Here is a 26,459-nt window from a genome sequence, read left to right on the forward strand (position 1 = left end):
TTTATATGTAACCGAAATAGATAGATACAAGTGAAACATTGGTGGAGTATGCTTATAAAAACGAGTACGTTATTTGGTCACTGTTATAAAAAAAAAATTATATTTTAGATTAGTTCAATTAATGATATATATATATATATATATAGTCTTTATTATAGACTATGCATTATTTAATGAATAAATTTAAAATCTTATTTTTGCTTATACTAACAATGACCCGAGGGTGTATCATATATGTGTACCTCTTTTATAAATTGACATTAAATGAATGATAGATAAATGAAACAAATCCGAATTTATAGGAAAGAGTCTAAGATCTTCTCCATTTATTTTCATTTTATTTGGCGAATGGAGAGAAGATGTTAACTCATAGAAAAGGAAACAGATAAGTAGAAGTATTTTTGGGAGGATAGTCGTCGTACTCCTTTCTCTCTATACCTAGGACCTCCGCACTCCTTTCTTCCTCACCCAAATTTCAAATCCGCCGCCGCCATCGTCATGTAGATAAAATGGATTGTGGTGCAACGAGGGTCTTTGTCCTCCGCACCACCGTACCTTTCCGACGTACGGTTGCTCTCTATCCTTCGGTGGCAGTAGATCCAGGTGTTTAACCCTCTCTCGTCGCCTTTCCTTTCCTTTGGATCGCCATCGTTTACAGTATTGTGGTGGTTTTCGCTGTCTGAGATTCGTTTCCATCCGCACTGGTGGTGAAGGAGCGTGTTGTTGTCGTCGTGAAGGTTGATTTGTATTTTTGGTTTTTTTTTGTTTTGTTTGGTTAGGACGTTGGTGGGTTTTTGTGGTGTGTTGTTAGATGCTTGTCGGTGGTTGTTTGGTTTTCTGGGTCTCGAACTATTTGATTCGTTTTCTCTCTTGGTTGTGGTGGAGGTTATGTTTGCTCGCAATATAGGTGGTGATGGATCGTATCTGGGTTCGCTTAGGAACTGTTATGGTTTTGATGGATCTTTGGTTGTGTTGGTTTGTGGTGCTTCATGGTGGTGTTGATTTTGGGTCTTTTGTCGTGGGGCTCGTGGTGGTGCTCATGGTGGTTTTTGGTGGTGTTGCGCACGGTGGCTGATATTTCTTTTTGGTGAGGGTTAATGGTGATTTTTGTGGTGGTTAATGGTAGTTTTCGTGACGGTGGTGGTAGCGATGTTGATTTATGTGGTGGTGACTAGTGGTGGTTAGTGATGGTTATATTTTTTCCTTGATGTATGACGGTACAAGGGTTTTTGGTTGGCTTTTGCAGTTCTTTGTGAGGTGTGTTTTGGGAAAAGGCACTTGGGAGAGCTAATGGTGGTGTTTGGGGCTGTTTTTCAAAAGGTTGTTGGTTATTGTGTAAGTTTTTAAGTTGGTGTTCGGGGGTTGTGTGCGAGCAGCAGAATGTGGGTGGTGAAAGTTGTTTTTGTGGCAGTTGTGGCGATGTTTGAGGATTTTGGTACAACTTTTGTTTTTGTTGTTTCGTTGATCGTGGTGTTAGCTTTGTTTTGGTGTTTCTATTTATTGGTTTCAGGGACAACCCTTTGTTAGGAAGCGTTTCTTTTAGGTTTTTTGGATTTTTTTTCTTTGATTCACGGGTATATGAGTTTTCCATTTGGGGCTCCTCCATCTATCTTTTGTATGTTGCTACTTTAAGACTCCAAGCCTAGCACTCCTTGCGTCAGTTAAGATTCATTGCGAAATAAATTCCTTTTTAGCCTTTTAAAAAAAATGATTAGATAAATTTTATTTAATAAAATATCTCTGTTAATTATACTAGTTATTTTGATTGAGATGGACTCCTCTCTACTTCTGGGACGAGGTATGACTTAAATAGGAGAGGTGTCCTTCCTAGGTAAGACCAGACCTGGGCCTTGCCAAGGCTGAGGTTGAGGGTTCAAGTCCCTCCTTCCGCTCTTGGCTTCGTCGTTTAGTGGTAACGAGTAGAGTAGGCATCGCCCGAAAAATTGATATTACGCAATCCTTACTGTCCATCTTTATCCACCAACCCCCGGCCCCCCAATAGAATAGAGGATATTTAATGCCTCGTGAAAGTCATTGCTGGCAAAGCCATACTCCGTAATATCAGAAAAAATCTCGGTTAATATTAAACAAATAATTTTTTAAAGATCAATTAAAGATATATCAATGAGAGAAAAAAATAATTAATGATCTATTCCTATTTTAATGTGACAAATATTTTGAGATGAGAAAATGTCGTAAATGTGACGTTTTTAAGAGATGAATATAGAGTTTTGTTTTTCATTATAATTCTACATGGTTTCAAAATATTTTATGGATGACCATATAAAGTAGCGTCGAAATATGATTTGATTTGATGGTATGTCAGAATATTTAACAACGTTAGTGTATAAAAAGTAGTATTGTATAAAATATCAATCATAATAGTAATAGAGTTTAATAGTCATGTATCGAATGTGTAAATCAGTTTTATGTTATTTGATGGGGGATCTCTACTTTTATGTGATGGTATCAATTTTAAAATAAAGTGTTAAATATGTTTAATATCAATCATAATAGTAATAAGATTATAAACAATTGTGTGTGATAAAATTAAGTGTTAAATATGTTTGTGGTCTCTATAAATATATCAACTTTTCGTTTTAGTCCCTTTGACAAATTTCTTCAACTTTTGGTCCCAATAAAATTTTCAATCAATACTTTTGATCTCTCTTTTAAAGTAAACTCATATGTCGAATTCATATTTTTGAATAAAATTTTGCAGAAAAATTCATAATATTATAAATCTCTTCCAAAAAATATTAGAATTTTTTAACAAAATTTAATATGAATTTTTATATTTTTTTTTACGGTTAAAAATTCATATTTAATTTGTATTTTGTTAAAAAATTCTAACTTTTTTTGTGAATTTTTTTTTGCAATATTCAATACATTTCTGTACAATTTCATTAAAAAAAAATACAAAAATTAACTTAAAAATAGGGACCAAAAGTAGTTATTGAAAATTGGGTAAATACCTCTTTTCGTCTTGTAATATTAGCGAATTCCGGTTTTAGTCCCTGTAAAAAAAAGATTTAGATTTTGTCCTTGTAATTTCATATTCTTCCACTTTTGGTCCCTCCTTTAATCACGTCAGCAGAATCTGCATAAATTACGTCCTTGTAATTTCATATTCCTCCCGCTTTTGGTCCCTGTAATTTCGGATTCCTCCACTTTTGGTCCCTCATTTTACGTGCCATGTATGCAAATTCTGCTTACGTGGTGGAATGAGGGACCAAAAGTGGAAGAATATGAAATTACGGGGACAAAATCTAAATCTTTTTTTTTACAGGGACTAAAACCAGAATTCGCTAATATTACAGGGACGAAAAGAGGTATTTACCCTTGAAAATTTTATATGGACTAAAGGTTGAAGGAAAATTTTAAAGGGACTAAAACGAAAAGTTGGTATATTTATAGGGACCAAAAACATATTTAACCCTAAAATTAATCATATATTGTGTTTTTATCATTTCTTTAATTTTTCTTAAAAAAAAAATTATTTAATTAATTAAGCATGCATCTGTTGAGGTTTGGTAGATTTATTTGTATGTTACACATTCACGATGTTCTTTATTTATTTTGACCAGTTGTACATCCAATTATACTTATGTTACTATACTTTAATAGTATATATGCTTTTTTTTTTTTTTTTTTAATTTGCAAGATAATTTTTTTGTCTTGACTTTGGTACAAGCTCCACCATTATACACAAACATAAAATTCTAAGATATGATTAAGAGGACGACATTATTTTAGTTAACCAATGCATCAAAAAATTTAAGACCGACCCTAAACAAATCACGGACAAGTTAAATGTTCTCTTGTGAACCGAAAAATAATTGTCTGAATATGGTTGGGTTTTCCCTATTTATTGAATATAGACATAAAAGCGATTTTGGTACGAAAAGGTGAGTATAGATTGGGAAAAGGAAAGAAGGACAATGCTTTTGCATTTTCCTAATAATAGTAATAAGAAATGAACAAGTGGTTTAGTTGCTCCTGCAAGTGTGCAATGTATGTATGTTGTGTTTGGCTGTTTTCGTGTTGTGTGTGAAAGGAACTAAAGTGAATGCATGCAGCCAACCAAACAGTGAGAGAGAGCACAAGAGGAATGCATGCAGCCAAACAGGCAGTAAGTGAGTGAGCTGAGTGCAAGTTGTACTTTCGTCAAGTCAACCGACGTGAATCTACCATTAATCTAATTAATTAATCAATTTAAATTGCAACCAACCAGTCCCGTGAATTTAACTCAATTAAAAACATAGTACAGATAAATGATATTTTGACAACCATTTTGTGATAATCTATGTGACAACTTTATCGCTCATATTCACATTATTTTTTTACTTTCTCTTTCTATTATTTTGATTTCCGTGTCACTATCTACTTTCCTTTGTAAATTAGTGGTTGTCACAAAAGTTATCACTCAAATGGTTGTTCAAATAACACACTTCCATTGTATAATATATACAAGGAGGGTTTTAACACTGGACCTAACTAGGCCTCCGATTCATTTTCATAATCTAAAACACTCACAAAAATATGAATCTTGCTGCATTTTGTCATATTTCAAGTTTAGTTTAGTTGCTGGAATATATCATATTTGAGATGTTTTCAACACTTAAACAGGAGGTTTGTTTGCATTTATTCAAACATTTTGTGCTTTTTTGCGCTTCTTCTAGGATGCTGATAGCCTAAACACGTGTCAGGGACTATTTTGACAGAGCATTAACGAGACATCTTAACATTAGAGACTATTTTGACAGAGCATTAACGAGACATCTTAACATTAGAGACTATTTTGATTAAATAAATTGTACAAACAAGAACTGTTTTAAAATTTCACTACATTGAGGGACTATTATAGCTGCTCATTACACTGGGACAAAAAATGGCTATTTTGCCCGTGTGCAGGCAAAGAATTATTCCAAATTTTAGACAAATTAAACTCGCCGCATATACAATCCCAATAGTCTTTGAGCCGTTACATGAAAATTGGATTAACTAATTCTAATATCAACAAATTGACTTCACCTATAAAAACATTTACCTTCCATTGCGGAATTTCCATACTGGAACGCATGAACAATGATTCAAGGGTCTCATTTTCCATATGGCAATAGACATAACGTGCATATGTATTAATATGCACACACAATTAATGCATGTAGAGGTTGTTACCTCAAATCACAAATACAATGCCGTACAATCAATTTAAAAATTAACAGAAACAAAAATGATTTTATTTTTATTGTAAAAAGAACTAGGTATGTACAATCAGAAAAAAGGGGGAGAATGGGGGGGAAGTATTGGATCATCTGGGGGCCTAAAATAAGCTTTTATCCCCCCAGTGAAATTGTCATTTCTTCTGAGTATGAAAAAAAAATTGAAAGAGAAAATCCGAAGAAGGTGAGGGTTGGAGAAAGAAAAATGGGAAATTTTATGCTATGATACAATAGAGAAAGAGCCACTTATGGAATTTCCATGTGGCTGACCTTGTTACACATTTTGAGGTGACAGAAGAATAATAGCCTAAGCAAGAAATGCTCTACAGAAAGCTCTACATGAAGTAGCTTAAAGATTTCATTTTTCTCGATCCGCCTTCTCCATAGAGATCATTCCATTGTTGTAGCTCGTTCATATTTGTCGACTCTGATGACACACTTGCACACACCTGCATAATAGAACATTATATGATTATCTTTACATTTCAACGCCACATAATAAGACACTCATGCAAACACTTTAGTCCCTACAATACAAATGCAGCTTATCGTTCCTTGACTTTAGTCTCCTAAATAATAGCCTCAAAACATATAAACTAATCAGGCACATCATTTTGTATAGCTTCCCTAGCATCATACTACTCACATCTTACAATTCAATAGTCATTTGATATTACACTTCGATTGGCTAACATCCTGCATACGTTACACGCATATGGTTATGTTTAAAGTTCAATGAGCCGATCATGCGACTTATGAAGAAACTCCCCAACACGACTACTCCATAACCTAAAGATCTCACCATACAGCCAAACCACACAAACTTCAATTTCTTGTAAGCCAACAACCTCATAAGTGACCTTAGCATGTTTTAAACAAATTGGAGGAAAATGTATGTGACACTTCCATGTATACATTCTCAATAGGGCTTTTTAAGCTTTTGTAGACAGAATACAAAGAACAAAGCATTACTTTGGCCAACCCCCCACCCATCTATAAGTGAGCACATTCAAAAGAAAAAACGTGGAAAAATCAAATTATCATACCTGCTCATGTGCATATCTAAAATCCTCCATCTTTAAGGGACGAATGTCTGCACTGCTACACAATTCAGGTTCAGGTTTGTTCTCGGCCAATGCTAAGCTTTTGTCCTGAAAGACATTTCATTTCAATGTAAGGAAGCTTTAAACCAAGCATTGCACAGTTATGCAGGCACATCGCAATAAATAAGATCCTACTTAGCACTGAACAGAAAGAATTTTGTACAAGACTTTCCACCGATGCACCAATAAATATATATAAAAAAATTTGTCTTGAAAACTCGGTATCCAGCCCAAGGACCGACTAATCCGAGGAGTCCAATCCCACCATCCACTTGTGGGGGGCCCATTTAAATCCAGAGCAAAGCTCCCCTTGGACTAGCCCACCGAAATCGGCACCGAGGAGAATCAAACTTGAGACCTTGAGAGGAGCACACTCCAAGATCCCAAGCCAACGCCACTATGCCAACCCAAGTGGGTTTAATAAATATATAAATATTAATGTGTGTGTGTGTGTAATCAATACACGCTAACCTTCTTTTCCTTCTCCAAGATCTCCCTTATTGGGCAGTGAGCTGCTGTGACACACAAATTCTGCAATCACATTAAAAATATTTTACATTGAATCAGATTCACTATTCTCTAGCAACCAACCAAGTTAAAATCTTCAAAGATATATAGAACAACCACCTTTAGGTCACTTCCTGAGTATCCATCTGTCATATTTGCTATAGCTTCCAAGTCAACATCGGCTGCCAAATCTTCTTTCGCTAAAATGACTCTCAAAATTTTTCCTCTATTCGGAGCATCTGGCAAATCAACCATCAATCTGCAATATTTTTTTTTTGCAAAAGACTGAATTAGAATACACCTCATTTGTAAAACATGAAATGAAATAAAAGTTTCCATCAAATATAGAGTATGTTTACCTCCTTGGAAGCCTCCTAATAACAGCCTCATCAAGATCAAAGGGCCTGTTTGTAGCAGCAAGAACAAGTATACGCTCTTTTTCTTTGGTACGCAGACCATCCCAATTGACCATAAACTCATTCTTCATTTTACGCATGGCCTCATGCTCACCAGGGTTTTCACGTCTCCCTAACATACTATCAACCTGCCAAAGATTAACCCAAAGTGACACTCTTAATTTCCTCTCTAAATGAAATGGCTTGAAAATTTTGGACCCAGTTGTGAAACAATCTATTTTGTTTTAACAATAGAGTTTTGGTACGACAAAAAAAGTGACGTGCAAAATTTTATGCTGATGGTACAGCCTTTCCAAAACCACCAGGCATGACAACTTACACTTGTTATTTAACACAGGCAACAAGCAAAGTTGAATTTATAATCGGTCTATGTACCAAGATATATTGTAGGACAAACTACCGTTTTTAAAGGCACAATGAAGAAAGTAGACAGGCAACATGTCATGCTAACATGCCATGGTGATAATCGCTAGTTACATAGCAATAAAGCCACCTTTTAAATGGTGGAAACTGGAAAGTAGACTGACAGGCAAAAATGAACATCCATACTCAAATAAAATGGTCAAAATGTAAAGGAATTAAAAGAAAAATATTTAAAGCAAAGGAAAAGAAACTACAAAGAAATAAATGATACTTAATACTAACCTCATCAACAAATATAACACTTGGAGCAATTTTGCTGGCTAGGGAGAAGACTGCTTTGACATATTTTTCTCCTTCACCAAACCACTGCAACAAAAGTATATATTATCACGTGGCTAAAATATACTAGGAAACCGGCAACAGAAAAAATTCAATGTGCAACATCGATACCTTGGAAGTAATGCTGGACATTGAAATGTTGATGAAATTTGCTCCAGCTTCAGTTGCTACAGCCTTTGCAAGCATTGTTTTTCCCGTGCCAGGGGGACCGAAAAGCAATATTCCCTTGCAAGGCTACATCCAAATAAAATACACAATAAGGTGTTAGGTCTACACAAATTGCATGATTGCATCATTTACTGAATATTGTGTTTCACAAGTCATTGAAAGTAACAAGAATTATCTCCACCTTAGTTAGTTGTCCTTTACAAAACAGTTCAGGCCTTTTAAGAGGAAGCATGACCAATTCCTTCAAGGTATCCTTCACATTTTCTAAAGCTCCAATATCTTCAAATGTGACCCCAATTTCAGTTGGCGGAATAACATCACCAAGCAACTTTTTCTCAAATTCATTCTCAGTAACCACATCCTGGAGAAACGATTCAAAAAATACAGGTATTTATTCCATGGTTCATATCATGACATTGTAAAGAAACCAGAACCGCAGAATGCACTCCACAAAATAAGGTGGGAAAAGGTATTAATTACCTTCAGTGACTTCTTTACGTTCTTGTTCTCATTTTGGATGCTTTGAAAAATGTCAAACCCATACTTAATGCTGCATAGTGAAACGTAAAACAGTGTAAAAATAAAAATGGGAAGTTAGAAAAGTTGGTTTTATTTTTTTGCTCAATCTATTAGGGTTGACATTATGAAAATATCCAAAAATGATGAGAAAAACCTTTCTGCAGATATCGCGGGCTTTCCTTCTTCGGTAGAAGCTTCATGTGATTGCATAAAATGATAACTTACAGCCCAGCCAATGATCTTCTCCACATCTAGTAAAAGGAGTTGACAAGATATTATCAGTGTCATTACACCAAATATCAATCATACAAATAGATATAATTGCTAAAAATACTTACTTTCAGTAGTTAGGGTTTGATCTTTGATGCAAATTGTCTCAAGGTCAGAGCAATCCCATCCTGTTCTTTTGAGGACCTGAACCATTAGAAATATCTCATCAGAAAATTGACAAATAGCAAGACAAAAAAAAATTAACGTAGAATAGACAAGAACTAGAGATAGAACAAGAAGAAAGTTCAAATGAACATGCAAAAATACATAAGGTGTGTTTGATTCGCAAAACAGTAAGTATTAGACAGAACTGTACAGGATAGTACAGGACAAGACAGGACTGTAATGGAGAGAGATGATATTTTTATGTTGGAAAATAAAAAGGGTATTTTGGTATTTTTGATAGTATGTACTCTAGACAAAAAGTTGTCTCATGGTTTAGTGAGGGACAAAAATTTGTCTGTCCCTTACTCTTATTTTGTCACATTTTCTAAATCTAAACCCGGAACAAAAAAAGTTGTCCAGTCCCTTGTTTTTTAGCAGAACAAACACACCCCAATGGGAAAATTTTCACAAGGCAAATGCATGAGATGCCACATAATTCGAAGACATAAACCAACTTATATCAGCCAAGAACAAGCACAAATATCAAAGGCATACATAAAATAAGTTCCACAACAAAGAGCATAGAATAGTAGAGGTGAAAAAGGAGTTTTCAGAAAGAAAATAAAAAAAATAGAATTGAAAAGGAACAAAAGAGACTCACCGAACGAAGCAAGACAATATTGGAATGTGCTTTCATAGTTTCAATGTCACGATCTAACTGCTGCTTCCAGTCAGGGAGTAAAGCTTCATCCTAACAAGTTTGAAAGTACGACGCATATATTATGAATTATAATTGGAAACAGTAAATTGCAAAATAAATTAATCTAACGTTATAATTTATACCTGAGGCCCTTGTATTGTCACTTTGTTTGGGAAAAGGCGGTTGAGCTGCTTCACTAATTTGGAGCTTTCTTTGGTTTTATCATGTAGTTTACTAAAGTTATCCTAAACAAAAAGACCAAATTGAAGTAGATCAATAGTTAATTCCTGAAGGAACTAGAAACAATCAAACTACAATGTATATATAATAATTATATTCAGCATTTAAAAATATTCGTAAGTCTATCTTAAAAACATAAAAAAGTGAAAGACAACAGACAGTCTCTGAAACTTCATGCTACACATCAAAGATTGAAGAGAAGTGCAAATGGTTAAGATTATAATACCGGAAAAGCAAGATCAAGTAGAGCAGTCTGATTGCTCCCAAACTTTGTAAACAGAAGTCCCCCAGGATGGGTCTGGAAGCATAAAGAGACGGTTATCAGATACAGAATACAATCTTATAATCACGAGATCAGAACTACCAAATGCTAGCAATTTTTTAATACAAAATAAAATGGTACCTTCTCCTTACGACTGTCCAGCTGAGTATTTGAGCCGATTACCACAATATTCTGTGGCAGGGTTTCAAATTTACTTTTCAAAACATCTGTGTTCCCAGCCATTGCCTTCTCTATATCTTTAATGAACAACACAAGTGCACCAGTTTTACATTGATTAGAGGCAACCTATGTACACAATGGCAGAAAAGAGTGTTAAACATATTGCGTCAAGGATAGAGACAAATTTGAACATGTTTAAAACTAGGACAACCTCGAAGATTTCATTAATTGCAACTTTGTCGTCATCCCCTCCTGCACTCTCTATCCGTTGTAAATGGTTTGCTGCAGTATAATCCATCAATCAATTAAACATGCCAAAGTTATAGCACACAATATGCTAATATGCAGCTGAGGAAACAGAAATTCAATAAAAATGAGAGAATACCGGAACAAAAGAAACCATGATCATCTTCGATATGGCCTCCAAGATCATTGCCATCTGGAATTGATTTATCAAACCTGACCCCAATTTTTGAAGACTCGTTGTCTTCAAAAGCAAGTACAACTTTGCCCCGGAAGCCATAGCTTGGTCCCCTGCCAGATTGATAAAAAAAAAATCTTATGTTGCCGCAGAAGGACAAAAGGTTACACTAAAGGATGTGATATAAAATCTTATGTTCCGGTTTTTATTTAAAAAACTACCACCTTGTTTTCTTGCATCATGTTTATAAAACTACACAAAAATGTTGCTTCGGGGAACACTGAAAATAGTGTGGTAGTTTTTTATTAGAAGCGAAAAGAGAACTGCTTGCACAGGCCAAACATACCCAACCTCTAAAAGATGATAATGATTCAGACACTAAAATTTATTATTCGTCGGAAAAGATTCACAGTACTTTTTCAAGACATAATAGAAGAATTTTCATGCATAACCTTCTCAGCAGGACTAGAAAAACCCTACAAGATTGTATCAGTCTTTACTCTCTACTAATTATAAACCTTAAAAGTATTGTAAATTGTAATTCTTCAATACCACAAATTACCTTGAACTTGAAGCATAATTTTGCAGTGACGAAACAGTAGGTGGAAAGTTACCGACAAATTTTACCCGATCACCTGCAAATTACATGAACATCAGATAATTAAATCATTCAAAATGTCAACTGACATCAATATTAGAACAAACAATGGGAAGTAAACTCACATACCTTTTTTAAGAGCAGTGCCTTTTGATGATGCAGTAGAAACCTCTTGCTTCAGCATAGCTTGCGAACTTAATGTAGATCCACCAATAATTTCAGCATCAACACTAGAAGTGGGTTTCTTATGATGTAAAGTAGAAGCCTGGCCACTTCTCTTGGCCAAAACAGCTGGCCTTTCAGGCTTTGAACTTTCTTTGGCAGAATCAACTTCCTTTGATGGCGTTCCCTGAAAACAAATTACACATCAACAACAATTATGGATGTATAGTAATAGATGATTTCGCAAGAAACTATCTCCACAGAAGCAAGCATGTCACACAAAAAAGAAAATGAAGCTAAAAAGAGTCATAAATCCTTAAACTAAAAAGATACAATCTTACAAAACTTTTAAAAAATGAAGTTTATCTTAGAAGCATACCCCGGGCAGCGAAAGTGAATCCACAATCAGTAACCTGGCACCAAAATGCTTTGCAAGTGCCTTGGACAAAGTCTCCTGATATATTTCCGAACCTACGCAAGAACCAAATAGAGCTCTATCACTTCTACGGTGTAGAAAGGCCAAATAGAAGCATAAATGAGAACAATCGAATTACCTGAAGGACCAGATAACAATATCCGTGGGCACAATGACGAGAAATCTGAAGCATATTTTCCAATACCATTGCACTTCAAATGAATATATGTAGAAGCTACCAACACGTTCTTTGTTGTATCACTGTAATAATACCACACATCACAACCAAGTACCATAAGTTATATGTTATCTATTCCCAAGCAGTAACTACGAGCCATTAAACCCAACAATGGAGCAACAAGGAATATTAAGGTAGCTCTAACTTTGACCGTGCTAGTGGCACTATAAGTTAAGGTGGCATATACTCTCTCTGGTTCAACTTGTAAAGAAAAGAAAAAAAGACAAAATGACAGACCATGGAAGCAGATTCCAAGGAACTAGTGGTCACTTTTTTTTCAAAAATACGCTTAATCCTCGTCAAATAAAACTCACTTGCACAGGGAAGATAGATTTCTAGTAAAATAAATATCACAATAAAATAGGTGTATAAAGAAATTTCAATTGTTAGCATACTTGAAAAAGTGTTTTATGTGTTATATTTAGGATTGAAAAGATTAACCTAATTGTCTCTTATAAATAGGACCGGAGGTAGTATAAGAAAACCAAATAAAAGATTAGTCAATAACGAGAAGCAACTTTTCGCACCTTAGGTAATATGGGAAAGTTTCAAAAGAGACATCAATATCATCAGCTTTGAGAATTCTCTGTTCTAAACTGTCCCTAAATGCTTGCCGCCTGGTGGATGCCAATATTGTTGGCGTATCAAGTTCTCTTAATTCCCTTTGATCTTCTAGTATCTTGTGAATGCTGCCACTTAAATCAAATTCAGTTCCTGATCCGGTAAGCATGCACAGCAACGGCCTCAATTCGTAATTGGCATTGGCCATCTTCCCAACATCTGTGTCCGCGTTGGCATCAACATCCATGGTGTCAAGGCTAGGGTTTTCGTTAGCAGTGGTAGAGGATGAAGGAATATCTTTACCAGAAGAAAAAACTCCAGCTGATTCATCATTATTGGTGGTATCTTTCATTTCATTGTCCGGAACATTATCCCCATGGCCAGAAGGTAGTGATGAAATATCAGCACTTTGTTTCTTGCATGTTTTAGCTGGAGGTGAAATGAGAGATAAATCTTTGCGAATATTAGATAGAGAGGCCAATATTGATGCACCTGTCACAGCCGAAGGGTCTCCGGATCTAGCTTCAACTTGCATCCCATTCAATGCAGCACTCTGGGCTTCTAAAATACTCACAGAAGGAGGTGTACCAGCAGTAGAAACATTGTTACTTTTGAGCAGCTGAAAGATCTGAGTTTCATGCTAAGGAACCCATAAAATATCTATAGAAGAAATTTAAGAACAAAAAGATGCAGCAATTCCAAATGTAAATACATATAACACATGACTACATGTTCTCCTTTTAAAACAGATGACAGATGCATTCAGAGAAAGGAGGAACTAAAAGAGAGAAATGATAAATTCTTATGTGAAGGATACATAAGCATGTTTTCCCGAAGCACCAAATATCACCTCATCGCCTCCATTTAAAATCATCTTGGTAGTCCTTCGGAAAGTCTTGCCGTTGACTTGCACAACACCTTTACCCCCTGTGATTTCCAGAAGGGCAACTGATGAACCTCCCTGTTGCTGCTGCACAGAGCTCAAATGACAGCTTTGGTCAGTTAACTAGGAAAAGAAGAAGTGTAACAGTAATTTTCTACAATTTATCATCTACCATAACAGAACAAGGATTCCTTCTTTTTGATCATGTTTTTCATCAAACATCCAAAATACATTTATTTGTTGTCTAAGAATGAGTTTTGTCAGTTTCCCAAAAAAAAAAAAAAAAAAGAGTTTTGTCATGATTCATTATGAAGCAGATGGTTTCTTATTGTAATATTGTGTTGAAGTTTCAAAGATAAAAGAGGAAATTTTACCTCTATGTGGCTCAACTTGCACAAAACATTACCAATGGTAGGATCTTTAAGCACCAAATTACTCTGACGACCTTGTCCAACAGTGAAGATTGGATCACTTATGGACAAGTGAGGATTCTGGACAAGCAGGAATAACAAAAAGATTAATTCCAAACCTACAACATTACAATCAGAAATGCAAGAGTTAATGAGAAGACAGAAGCATTAATCAGCTCACTGTTCTCCTTATCTTAAGCTATCGTGACAAATAAGAAATTCTTACATGGATGTTTGGATATGTGAATACTACTGCAGTCTACTATCAAAAAAAAAAATTTACAAAAAAGATCAAAGATAATAAGCAACAACAAATGCTGAGGCCAGTGCATAGTTGATGATGCACCCTATAATATGGTAGTAATTTTTATTTCTATGTGATATAGTAATTCCTATGTGTGAGATAGAGCATAGAGCAATATTTTCTATTGTTGGAAATGCACAGTAAGAAATTCAATTTTGCCCAAGTTACAAAATATAACCTAAAAAAATAGGAGAATATCAAGACTTACTGCTACATTGCATATTTCTGTATATCAGTTCACGCAATATGCTTCTCCTACATGGGTTATTATTTTTTAAAAGCAGTGAAATATTAAGCTAGTCCAAAGAAATATCACTAACCCAACTAATTAGATCCCATTTTTCTACCCAAGAAGTAGGAGACCTGAACAATCTCCAAACCTAGGGGGTCTTACATCAACCTCCCCTGAGGCGAATGTCACACCCAACAACGCCCTTGTTTAGGATATTAGCCATGTTCTTTAACCTGACAGTCTTCTTTGTTTCGGAAATTAAACCTAACTCTCTTACTTTCCTACACCATTCAAACTTCAAAACAAGGGAGACAAGTGTGATTTTTAAAAGAGGGGTGTCAGTCAATGCAATGTAGTGTACTAAAGATCATGTAATTATCTTACACTCTAACAATGCAACAAGAGGATGCATTCAAGAAATTTAAGTCAGCTTGAAGAATTTCAGAGTCCAGGCATAACATATTGAATTTAATTCATATACACTGTCAATGTAAAGGTTGTTACTGTCATATCATAAAAATCGTTTAACTTTAATCATAATGTAAAAGGTTTTTGCACCATCAATTCAATCATAAACATCCTATCATAAAAAATCGTTTGGCTTTAATCATAACTACTTTTAAATTCACATATATGAATGGTTGTGATTCGTTGAAAGTGTAAAAAGTTTTCACATCGTCGATTCAATCATAATAACCATCATATCATAAAAAGTCGTTTGACTCTAATCATAACTACTTTTAAAGTCGCACATAGGAATGGTTGTGATTTGTTGACTGTGTAAAAAGTTTAATTAAACTCTAACTTATCATATATATCCATCAATCACATAATCCATCGTAATCAAAATCTAATGATCAAACTAGGGGACCATGAGTTCTCTATCACCAAATGTGAAACATATTACTTACTCAAAAACAAATAAAAACAACACAGACACTAGGTAGAACTAAACCTGAGAGCTTTGAGATATAAGCTTTCCCCAAGCAGCAGGCTTAGCTATCAGTTTGGCCACAGAACGTGGTTTTCGCCGAGAAGAAACCACCGGGGCAGCCACTTTTGGTTTCTCAGCAGATTCACCTTATCCAATCAACAAAATTCATAAATCTCAGAAATTAAAAAACACATGCATGCATAAAACAGAGACAACTACATTAAAAAAAAAAAAAAAAAATCTTCTTTTTAAAAACCTGGAGACTGAGGAGACAAAGGGTTAGGTTGGATTGGGTTAGAATGAGATTTATCAGTATTACCACCATCAAGAACGTTCAAAGAAGCAGTTTCTGGTAGATCAGATGGTTGTTGAATATCATCAGGTTTACCAGATTCGTTTCTCTTTGCAGATTCTTTGACCGGAATTGAAGGCAAAGTGGTTGATGAAGCATCTTGAGAAACCTATAATCATAATCAGATAAAATTGATAATCAAGAAGAATTGATAAAGAATTGAAAGAGAAAAAAGGGGTGAATTGAATTTGGAGAGTGAGAGAGAACCCTTATTACCTTGGATCGTTTGGTATTGGAAGGAGGAGAAGAAGATAAAGGGCGTTTGGAAGAAGAAGAACCACGTCTGGTTTCAACCATGGTTGATTGAGAGGTTCTTCTTGGTTGGGTCGGTATTCGGCGAGATTGATGAGAAAGAGAGAAAGAAACACAACGAAGTTATGTTATGTTTATATTGTTATGATGACTAGGTAAGGTAGAGAATGATTGAGTTCACGTAAATTAATGTTATCAAGGTTTGTGTTTGTGTGTCTTTGCTCTTTTTATAAGGGGACAATAACCAACCAACGTGACTCAAAATGCAAAATATGTTCATCATAATCATAATTTAATAATCGTATTTTTACCCCTAGAAAAAAAAAATTAATCATATTTTTAATCCTAATTTTCCTCTAAAAATATCCTAATCTTTAATTTTTAACACTAATCTTTATATTTTCCGACTATTATACCATATACTCGTTTATAAGTAAATATCCCATTTTCACATTCATTAAATAATTGTTGTATCTCGGCTATATTATAGTTCAAGTACATAAATAATTCAATGAATTTGAAAAAGTAAAATTTGTTCATGAAATTTGTAAAAAAAAAAAAAAAAAAAAAAGGATAATTAGACATTGTGGATGTAAATATGTTTTATATTATCGATCAATTATAATCGTCAATTTTTAAAGATATATTATAACATAGATCTTGATTTTTATTCGTGATTTCGTCGTCTGAGTGTGGCGATGTTTTGTTCAACGTCTTACGCGACATTGTTTGATTTCTCGCCTTGTTGTGATGTGTATTTAGTTCCTATTGATCAGTTATCCAATCAATAATTTAAGTATCAACGTTGCAGATCCAGAGACACGAGTATTTCAATCACTTTAATTTTATTGTATTTTTTAGGGAAAACAAATTATGTTGTTAACTAATTTGCCTAAATCGTATGTCAACAAATATAGTTTGACTAACTTTTACTTTTTTATATAATTTGACTAACTTATAATTATAAAAACATGAAGTATGTCGAAATTAAATATATTTTTTTACTGAAAAATTAATTTAATTTTTAGATATATACAAAGTAACATTTATTTATATATATATAATAGCAAATCTATTTTTTTAAGGAGGCAATATTTTATAAATATTATTTACAAGGTTCCTAACTCATGATTAAATACAAAATAGTTATTGAATATGCACTTCCGTTATTAGTTTAGTCTTTGACGTTAAAAACTTTTGTTGACTGATGATGTGGCAAATGTTTTGTGCTGACAAGGTGAATAAGGTGTCGAAGGGACTAAAATGAAAGTAGAAAATGATCACTTCAGTCCCTTAACCAAAAAATCAATATCGCATAACTGAATCTCAATCCCTAAATTTCGAATTTAATCCTCAAATCCCTAATTCTCATCTAATTCACTTTTTGTTCAAAATGAAATCTTCCATCAAACACCAAAATCGAATCACACGATGATGGGTGGTGGTGTAAACTCGTCCCAATAAAGTGTTGCTCATTCATCAAGAATTGGATCATCTTTCACAATAAAATTGTCCAAAGCATATAAAATAAACAAACAGAAAACATTAAAATGGTTTTTAAGGTCTCTGACTGTGCAAACTTACTGCAAGTTAGGTCCCTGATAGTAAACACTTACTCTCACTAAGATCTTTGTCAGAAAACACTTTCAAACACAAAGTGGTAGCATCAAATACACATAAAAATAAACATTGCTATAAATAGTATGTACCTTTTGCATCATTATTTTGCATTCTTCATCCTTGCATGTAGCTTTGCACTTTGTTTGTCCTTTTTCAACCACTTTATACCTCTTCTATGGTGTACAATGCAGTTCCTCACAAATTCTTTGAATATATCCAAAGTTTCAAATTTCATTCGTAGCTCCATGTGAACCTAACAAACTTTGCATTTGAATTGAACTGAGGGAAAACCTGTCTTGCATTAGAAAAATCATTCTCAACAACATTCTCTTTAACATTAATACTCATGGTTTGTCATTTACCACTAGGGACCTACTTGATAGTATGTGTGTAGAGTCAATGACCTTAAGGACCATTTTAATGTGTTCTGTTCGTGTATTTTATATGCTTTTGGACAACTTCATCGAGGAAGATGACTCGGTTTTTGGTTAATGAGAAACAATTAGTTGGGACGAGTTTGCACCAAGATCCATCATCATGTTATTTGATTTTAGTGTTTAATGGGTGATTTGATTATGAACAAAACTGATAATTAGATGAGATTTAAGGATTTGAGATTTAGATATTTAGGGATTTGGGGATTAATTCGGGATTTAGGGATTTGGAATTCAATTTGGTGATATTGATTTTTGGTTCAGGGCTAAAATGACTATTTTCTACTTTCACTTTAGTCTATATGATACCTCGTACACCTTGTCAGCTCAAAACACTTGTCACCTCATCAATTAACAAAAATTTTCAACGTCAAAGACTAAACTGATAAACGAAATGCACTTTCAGAGACTACTTTATATTTAATCCTAAGTCAAAGACCTATGTAACAACGAGGTGTACAGTTAAGGACTAAAATGACCACTTACTCAATAAAAATCGCTTAAAAAAATTATATGACAGTGAATTCATCATGGAAATTCCTAGTCTTCACCATTGAAAACATTAATTAGAGGGATTTTGAACAGTACAATAAACCAAAACACTCTTTAAAAATAAAATAAAATAAGATAAACAAAAACATAGGTAATTTAAATATATAAATAATAAATTTAATTTCTTTTGAATCTTAATATTAATTATAATATTTTTTAACAAGAAATATTAATTATGATATATCTCATCAATTTAAAAAGAGTTAAAATTTCTAATAATTACGTATTGTTACTTCCAACACAAAAGTGTAATAGACACGATAAGAGTATATATATGTCCATTTTTTTTTCCTTTATTATTTCAAAAGTGTAACAAACAAGATGAATATATCTTTTTATATATTAAAGTTAACAAGCATATTTTAGCCATAATTTTAACCTAAACCTATTGCATAAATTTACTATTTTAACACTAATCTCCTATTTTCATGAACAACCCTAATGCTCACACCTAATCTCCTATTTTCATGAACAAAGCAAATCAGCATCGCTTTATTTCCCCTATTTCTTCAAAACAAATCGCCCTATTTCTTCAACAAAACAAATCACCATATTGGAATAAAAGGGTTTTGAAAGATTATCTTCTTATCTTCTTATATATTAAAGTTAACACAAAAGCATATTTTAGCCCTAATTTTAACCTAAACCTATTGCATAAATTTACTATTTTAACCCTAATGCTCACACCTAATCTCCTATTTTCATGAACAACCCTAATGCTCACACCTAATCTTCTATTTTCATGAACAAAGCAAATCGACATCGCTTTATTTCCCCTATTTCTTCAAAACAAATCGCCCTATTTCTTCAACAAAACAAATCGCCATATTGGAATAAAAGGGTTTTGAAAGATTATATAAACATTTTTTTTGTTAATATTACAAACAGGTGGAAGAAACATTTCAACAAACAGTTAAAGTGTATCATTTACGGTAAATGTCAAATATTCGATAAAAGGAAAATTATTTAAATAAAACATTTTACATGTTGAGGTTAAGAATGAGCTATTTTTAGGTACATAATATTACATTAACATATAATTTTTACAAAATAATGAAGTAACATTTTGTCAAAAAAAAAATAAAAAATATGAAGTAACATACCAATAATATAACATTGACATATAATTTTAACAAAAGAATGAAGTAAGACACGATTGATAAAAATTAATATTTTTAAGGTGAATAAGTGTGGTGTCTGAGGTTCGAATTCCAACATCTGCATATATTTGGGACCACATGTTTTATTCTCTTTGATATGCATTGAGATTTGTTTTTGTCTACTACATCTACAACCGCACGGGTGGAAAGTCTAGTATATATATATATTTACTTTTTCAGTTACCCAATTATACCTTTATACAACTTTTTGAGTAATAAAGGTTGTTGTTTGTGTCATTAATTTTTTATTTTTTTATATATTTTTTGTTATATTGTTAGTGTCATTGAAATAGATAACCATGGTTATTTTGGTTTGTTATAACTTGAAAGCAACAAACATTTATATTTTTAGTTTTAATCAAAATCAAAATTTCATAAGTAAAATACTGTTCATAATTTTCAAATGTTATCGCAATAAAAAAAAATCGAAAATACGGGCACGCAAGTGTTCGTCTTTTCGATAGTAATAATAATAAAGTGGTTCCTTCAAAATTTATATTTTTGCGTGGCGGCTTCCGCTTGATCGCATTCTCACGAAGAATAATTTTGTTAGGTGTCGGGTTCTCACTACGAATGATCAACTTTGTACGGGCGCTTGCGGTAAAAATGAGGATTGAGATAATTTGTCTGTGACTTGTGGACTTTTACGATAAATTGTGGATGATGGTTTCAAGTTGGCTAGGATTCACAACGGTAAATCACGTTATTGGCTCATATCGTTCAGTTTGATCAGTTTTTAGATTACATGGCTTTTTGTTGTTTGAGATATTTGAAAAGAGAGAAACACACGTATATTTGAACCCATTGAAGATCACTTACAATCTTTTAGTCAAAAAATTAAGTTTCATTCATTTTGATGGTTGAATTCGAAATATGCAACATTTAATTTTGATTATCATTAAATTGATAGTAAATATGAAAATTTGATTGACACACTCCTACAAAGTAAAGGTCCGGTCAAAATTTAAATTTTGATTATTTTATTTTAGACAAAATTACACCGTTCGTTTCTTAACTTAATTTTGGATAACGTTTCCGTATTTATAACATAAAAGACTAAGGTACCGTTTGACCAGTCTTTTTTCGGTCTAAAAGCTACTTTAAAACAAAATTAAAATAAAGCTCTTTAAAGAAAAAGTTAAAGCTGTTTGGTTTCTTTATTTTTTTTAATTCTAAAGTTATTTTTAAGTTAAAAGTTGTTTCACAAAATATTGTACAAAACTTTGATATATTTTTTTTTTTTTTTGTGGTGTCCGGGGTCGAACCCGCGACCTTGCATAGATTTATACATTGTCTATATCAACTGAGCTAAGTTAGAGAATAGTTTGTTTTTTCTTTTCCAATTATATTGTATAACAAATTTTGTTATAAGAATATTATATTTTTGGTGTCATTTAAAAAGATAAGAATTTATATTATATGATATTATATTTGTTACGTTGTTGGTGTCATTGAAAAAGATATGTTTAGTTTTTTTAATAAGAAAAAGATGTGCATAGTTTGTTACAATATAAATGTGTAAAATATATATAAGTATAATTTTTTTAGGCATCTATACTAGTAATTTTAATTAAAATCAAAATTTTATAAAAGTAATAATTGTATGCATTACGCAACACTGAAAAAATTATATGCATTAGCGTAACAAAAAAAAACAGACATACAAACATAAAATATTAATCTAAACGCTAACGTCTGTGTGTGTATATTTGTGAGGTTGAAGAAAGGGAATAAAAATATTTGGTGTCATTCAATGACAACATGAGTAAAAATATTTGTGAGGTTGTGATAATTAAACGATATTAAAATTAAATATATAAGTGATAAAAATATAATAAAGTTCCTTCAAAATAGATGATAAAATTAAATTGATCGTCCTTTAAAAAAAATTATATGGACCGGTTCAAAAAAAATTAAATGGAAAAAAAAACAAATTGAAATATAATATTAAAAAATAAAAGATAAGTTTGCTTGCGTGAGTTGAAGAGAAGTGCTTCTGAAATAAATTACACAGAAGTAGTTTTTTGAAATAGCATTTAACAACTTTTGGTTAAAGCTCATTCCATTCAAAAAGTACTTTTTTCGAAGGTACTTTATTGATATTGTGTTTGGCCTAGCTTCTCATTAAAAATGTTGAAAAGCTGAAAAAAAGCCGGGCCAAACGGTACCCAAATTGAAACAAATAATATTAATAAAGTACATGTTTGTTTATGGTACTCAGATGTGGTGGTTAAGTCAATAACAGCTAAAAAAACCATGTTTGTTTATGGTACTCAGATGTGGTGGTCAAGTCCCATAACATGTTTAGGAATTGGCTAACCACTGCTAGATTCTCTTATTGTGGACTTTGTAACACTTTGTATCTTATAGTAGTTTCCTAGGCACACCTTGTGCTTGGAAATTGCTCTTGTTGTGGTAATATAATCCCAATTTGATTTGTTAAAAAAAGAAAAACAAAAGTATTACTTAAAATTAAGTTAAAAAGACGTAGCGCTGGTTCAAAAAAATAAAAACACGTATAGGGTAATTTTGCTTAAAATTTTAAAATGACAAAATCTATTTGAGCAGAAGTGGCGGTGAACGGCAGAGATGCAGACGCTGATCCAAAATTCAAACCAAAAAGCGCAATGGCAGTATTGTAATTACAACCACATCTGATTAAATTAGAAATTAAAATAAATGGAGTAATTTAAAGTTTTTTTATAAAGTTTAAAATTTAAACGGTTCTCCTCATTTTCGTTTCATTTCATTTCGAAACGTTGGTGTAAAGCTGAACCATCATCTTCATCATCTTCATCATCATTATCAAAATCTCATGGTTAGGGTTTTTTCTCCAAATTTATTTACATCTCATCGTTAATTCCTTTTCATTTCACGATTTCATTCAGGAATCTGCGTATTTATGAAATTAGGGTTTTCAAAATTTGGGATCTGGTTTCGTTTCCGTTGCATTATCTCATTTTGTTTTCGTTTGTGATTGCAGGATAGCCACGATTCAAACGATCCTAAGCAAAGCCCCGCTGATATGACCGCATTTGTAAGTTTTTCTTCGATTCTGCTATTTACTATTTCAGATCTTCGATGTCTCTGGTTATTATAATCTTATTAATCTTGCTATTTTACACTTCGATTCCGATATCATATTTCAATATCTATAATCAGAATAAGGGTAGCATAAAAATGATTTTGAACGAATTGATTCTGGCTAGTAATGAGTTCAAGGTAAATTGATTTATTTATGTTTGGTACACTAGTGGAAAAGTGAGGCTAAAAATCAATTATAGAATCTAAAAGCTCCAAACTCTAGCTCTAGTTAGAATCAATTTTGAAGGCAAAATCAATTTACGAGTACCCAAACAGGACTCCTCCAAAAGTGGAACTATACGCATACTAAGAAAATTTAAATTTTCAAATCTAATTATGTGTCGGTGTCCGGTCGGTGTTCAATTCCAATCAGGTGAACTAATTGAAGTGTCTATGCTGCATAGATCTGAGTGGAATATGCAAACTTTCATGTACTTAGTTTCAGGATGATTTTAGTATTGATGTAAATGTCAATCAGTTTCTGACTTTGTCCATGCAACTGTTACTCTTTTCAGGTGCAAAATCTTCTTCAGCAGATGGTGAGTTGTATTGTCTAGAATCTTTGAGTTGCTTTACCAATTTTCAGAATATGTTTCCCTGCTGCTAACTAGATATTTTTTTTTGTTTGGCCAGCAAAGTAGGTTCCAGACCATGTCTGACTCCATTGTTACAAAGAATATCCTTTTGGCATTCTTTAATTTAATTAAGCTATTCTTTGAAACCAGCTTGCTAAGCAAAATAGTTTTTGAGTGGTGATTAATGCTTTTCAACATTTTTTTCTTACTCATGCGATAAGATTTTGTTTAAAGAGGGTAGTCTGCTCAGACGATAGTAGATCTTAACTGGCTTGCATTTTGTTAACTTATTCTGGGTTTATACCTAACGATATTTCTAATGATGACTTTTGGTATTTTAGTCAAGAATTTAAATGGAACCTTTGAAGTTTGGTTATTTGATGCCTAAATCATAGTCTATTATGTCTTGGCATCACTTTGCATTGTTTTATTTCTGTTTGCGCTGTTAACTTGCTAGTGATACAAATTTGTTTCTGTTTGTAATTCTAAGCCAAAGTCTACATTACCCACTAAAATTGTGTATGAACCCAAACCAATAATATGATGCATGTGTATGAAGGTAGAGATTTAATATACACGTTCACATGTCTGCATTAGTCACCTGATAGACTATGTTGTTGGGATAGTTATTGACATATCAATGGTTCAAACAGTAATTAATTACTGCTGTGAACTTTTGTATCTTGTCATTTTTTCTGTAAACCCAATGCAATCGCCAATGAAGTTATGCATGATTTATTTCTCCATTTAGGGAATTTTGTATTAGCCAAGTCATGATGGTCAGTGTTACTGATTTTATTATAATATGGGTATTATAGACTTGTCCAATACTCAAACTTTGAAAGTAATGCTTTTCTTGACACCAATGCACTTGATGATATGGGAAGTCGTATCAATGAGTTGGAGCAGAGCATCAATGACCTGAGAGCTGAGATGGGAGTGGAGAGCTCTCCATCACCAGCAGCCCCCGAGAAGCCAAAGGAAGAAGAGTCGAAAAAAGAAGAGGGTTCAGATTAAGTGACATTTTAATTTCAATTTCTCATTGTTCTTGTCTTGCATTGTACAATGATTGTTATGGCGCATCAACTATCTCTGTCTATGTAGTGGTTCTGAAAACTAATGTGTTGTGTGGCTGCGTACAGCGGATCATTTGTAGCTAAATCACCTTGCTCTTTTTATGATTTAGCCATACTACTACAATTTTATATTACAGTCACTTTGTTGCTCTCGTATTGGCTATTCCCCAGCATGCTGCTATGTGCTGATGAATGAATGAATGAGTATGTGACCCCAAATCCTGGTGCTGCTGTACTGATATCCATTTTTTTGGTACTCTATTCCATATTTTATTTAAAGTTTCCAACATCTTGATAAGTGGTTCCATAAATTCAATTATTTTTTTCCTATTCTTTCCTTTTAAACTTTTTTAAGCGTCGGGCATTTCATGAACATGGTAGATTGTGAAGAATGTTGATATGCTATTGTCATGTATTTAGTTATTATTCTGTACTTGATGGCCATTCCCATACGTAGTTTTGTTTTGTTGTGTGCTTGATGATCCAGAAGTTGTGTACATCCCTAAAACATTTTTCTTTGGAAGACCTTCAATACACAATCACGGAGAGATTTTCTTGATGAGTGATGACCTCTTTACTTGTGCACTCTCAAGTTGTGTTTTTGGTTGGAAATTTTTGATGGGAAGATTTTAATACAATAAAATATTTTCTGATGTTTGGCAGATCCAAATTGACTTCAGGGTCTATAATGGACCCCCTTGAGAAATTTTATCAGCACATTTTCCTCCCAGTTGTGAAATAAGCACATAGCATTCATAGATATATATTTTTTAATCTAAGCGTGCAAGTAAATCAAGTTGAGCACTTGAAACTTAAGGCTGTGTGTTTATCTGCTCCCAAAACATTCATTTCACAAAGTATTGATTTCACCGAACATTTTAGGCGTCCGACCAAGCATTTCTAATTAAGCCACTAGCTTTTAGCAGCCACATTCTAAAAAAAAAAGCTGGTACATTGAACTATGTAGTAGATATTTGAACAAACAAAAATTATTTGTAACTATAATGCAAGGGTTTAAAACTTATCGAGCATTAGTAAAAAAGTAAAACTTTATACTATGATTGTTTTATTTACAACAATTCAATCAAATTTATTCCATGGATGTTGATATAACCCATAAAATGAAGACGATGAAACTGTGCGTTAATGAATGTAAGCGGATGAGCTAAGAGCTCTGTAACGGTGGCAAAACAAAAAATGAAGTGATAATCAGAGTCTGTTCTTCCCAGAACTAAGCTCCTACCAGAGAGACATTCTCTCCTAACCAATTTGTTAACAAACTTAATGAATATTCCCTTTCTTACTTCCCCCCTTGTAATCACGTTGCATATGCCCATTGCCACATCAGCAATTCCCTTCCAGCTTTCCTATTCAACCCATTTGTTGGGCTGAATTAAATAGAAAAATGGTTTTTGTATACCCCAAACTCAGACATCTTGAAGAGAAGAGAAGGGTATAAAGAGAACCATGTGATAGATGGGTGATGTTATAAAAAAGAACAGAAAGAAAATGAGTGTTGAATGAGTGTATAAAATGATGGGCGACTTAACAAGAGATGAAGCTAGAAGGGGGACCAACAGAGGCCACAGTCCCTCCAGTTTTTTATATCTTTGAAATTTATTATTAAATTTTGGATACATATTAACCGTGATATATCATATGATTTCTTAAATTTCTATATATATTATGTATATGAAAATTTGTTTTTCCTTTACCAAGTCTCTTAAACTTGGTCCCCCTAAGCTAAATTTCTGGCTTGTCCCTGGGTGACTAAATATAATGGTTGAATTAAATATGGA

General features: G+C 33.2%; 2 protein-coding genes across 5 annotated transcripts; one reads left to right on the top strand and one right to left on the bottom strand.

Moving 5' to 3' along the window:
- Nucleotides 1-5,213: 5,213 nt before the first annotated feature.
- LOC11413909 (uncharacterized) lies at nucleotides 5,214-16,358 on the bottom strand. 4 transcript variants are annotated; one of them, XM_013613729.2, is made up of 28 exons: nucleotides 16,124-16,358; nucleotides 15,812-16,016; nucleotides 15,577-15,701; nucleotides 14,050-14,166; nucleotides 13,610-13,762; nucleotides 13,285-13,420; nucleotides 12,759-13,137; nucleotides 12,133-12,254; nucleotides 11,958-12,049; nucleotides 11,546-11,765; nucleotides 11,381-11,453; nucleotides 10,783-10,931; nucleotides 10,609-10,679; nucleotides 10,359-10,523; nucleotides 10,182-10,253; nucleotides 9,859-9,960; nucleotides 9,677-9,766; nucleotides 8,979-9,054; nucleotides 8,795-8,891; nucleotides 8,602-8,671; nucleotides 8,303-8,482; nucleotides 8,065-8,187; nucleotides 7,897-7,980; nucleotides 7,195-7,379; nucleotides 6,956-7,094; nucleotides 6,800-6,859; nucleotides 6,272-6,376; nucleotides 5,214-5,674 (listed from the first exon to the last, which is right to left on the bottom strand). In XM_013613729.2, exons 1-28 carry the CDS (start codon nucleotides 16,202-16,204, stop codon nucleotides 5,561-5,563), a joined length of 3,585 nt encoding a protein of 1,194 aa, XP_013469183.1. In that variant the 5' UTR covers nucleotides 16,205-16,358; the 3' UTR covers nucleotides 5,214-5,560. The 4 variants fall into 4 exon arrangements, with proteins under 4 accessions (XP_013469183.1, XP_039685765.1, XP_039685764.1 ...); XM_039829831.1 differs by having other exon boundaries at nucleotides 12,759-13,420; nucleotides 15,875-16,016; XM_039829830.1 differs by having other exon boundaries at nucleotides 12,759-13,420; nucleotides 13,610-13,759.
- A 6,242-nt stretch (nucleotides 16,359-22,600) lies between these two features.
- LOC11427664 (heat shock factor-binding protein) lies at nucleotides 22,601-24,947 on the top strand. Its single transcript, XM_024783894.2, has 5 exons — nucleotides 22,601-22,743; nucleotides 22,909-22,962; nucleotides 23,525-23,548; nucleotides 23,643-23,685; nucleotides 24,456-24,947. The coding sequence occupies exons 1-5, from the start codon at nucleotides 22,741-22,743 to the stop codon at nucleotides 24,599-24,601; spliced, it is 270 nt and encodes an 89-aa protein (XP_024639662.1). The 5' UTR covers nucleotides 22,601-22,740; the 3' UTR covers nucleotides 24,602-24,947.
- Nucleotides 24,948-26,459: the final 1,512 nt, after the last annotated feature.

Source organism: Medicago truncatula, chromosome 1 (genome assembly GCF_003473485.1).
Source record: "Medicago truncatula cultivar Jemalong A17 chromosome 1, MtrunA17r5.0-ANR, whole genome shotgun sequence".
NCBI classification, from domain to species: domain Eukaryota; kingdom Viridiplantae; phylum Streptophyta; class Magnoliopsida; order Fabales; family Fabaceae; genus Medicago; species Medicago truncatula.

Bases quoted from the DNA above. Each gene is read 5' to 3' on its own strand.
- LOC11427664 (XM_024783894.2), top strand. The intron at 23,549-23,642 runs GTGAGTTGTATT...TTGTTTGGCCAG, and splicing joins AAAATCTTCTTCAGCAGATG to CAAAGTAGGTTCCAGACCAT. The intron at 23,686-24,455 runs ATATCCTTTTGG...ACACCAATGCAC, and splicing joins TGACTCCATTGTTACAAAGA to TTGATGATATGGGAAGTCGT.
- LOC11413909 (XM_003591508.3), bottom strand. From the start codon at position 16,204: ATGGTTGAAACCAGACGTGGTTCTTCTTCTTCCAAACGCCCTTTATCT. The intron at 16,017-16,123 runs GTAATAAGGGTT...TTATGATTATAG, and splicing joins CCAATACCAAACGATCCAAG to GTTTCTCAAGATGCTTCATC. The intron at 6,860-6,955 runs GTGGTTGTTCTA...ATGTGATTGCAG, and splicing joins ACTCAGGAAGTGACCTAAAG to AATTTGTGTGTCACAGCAGC.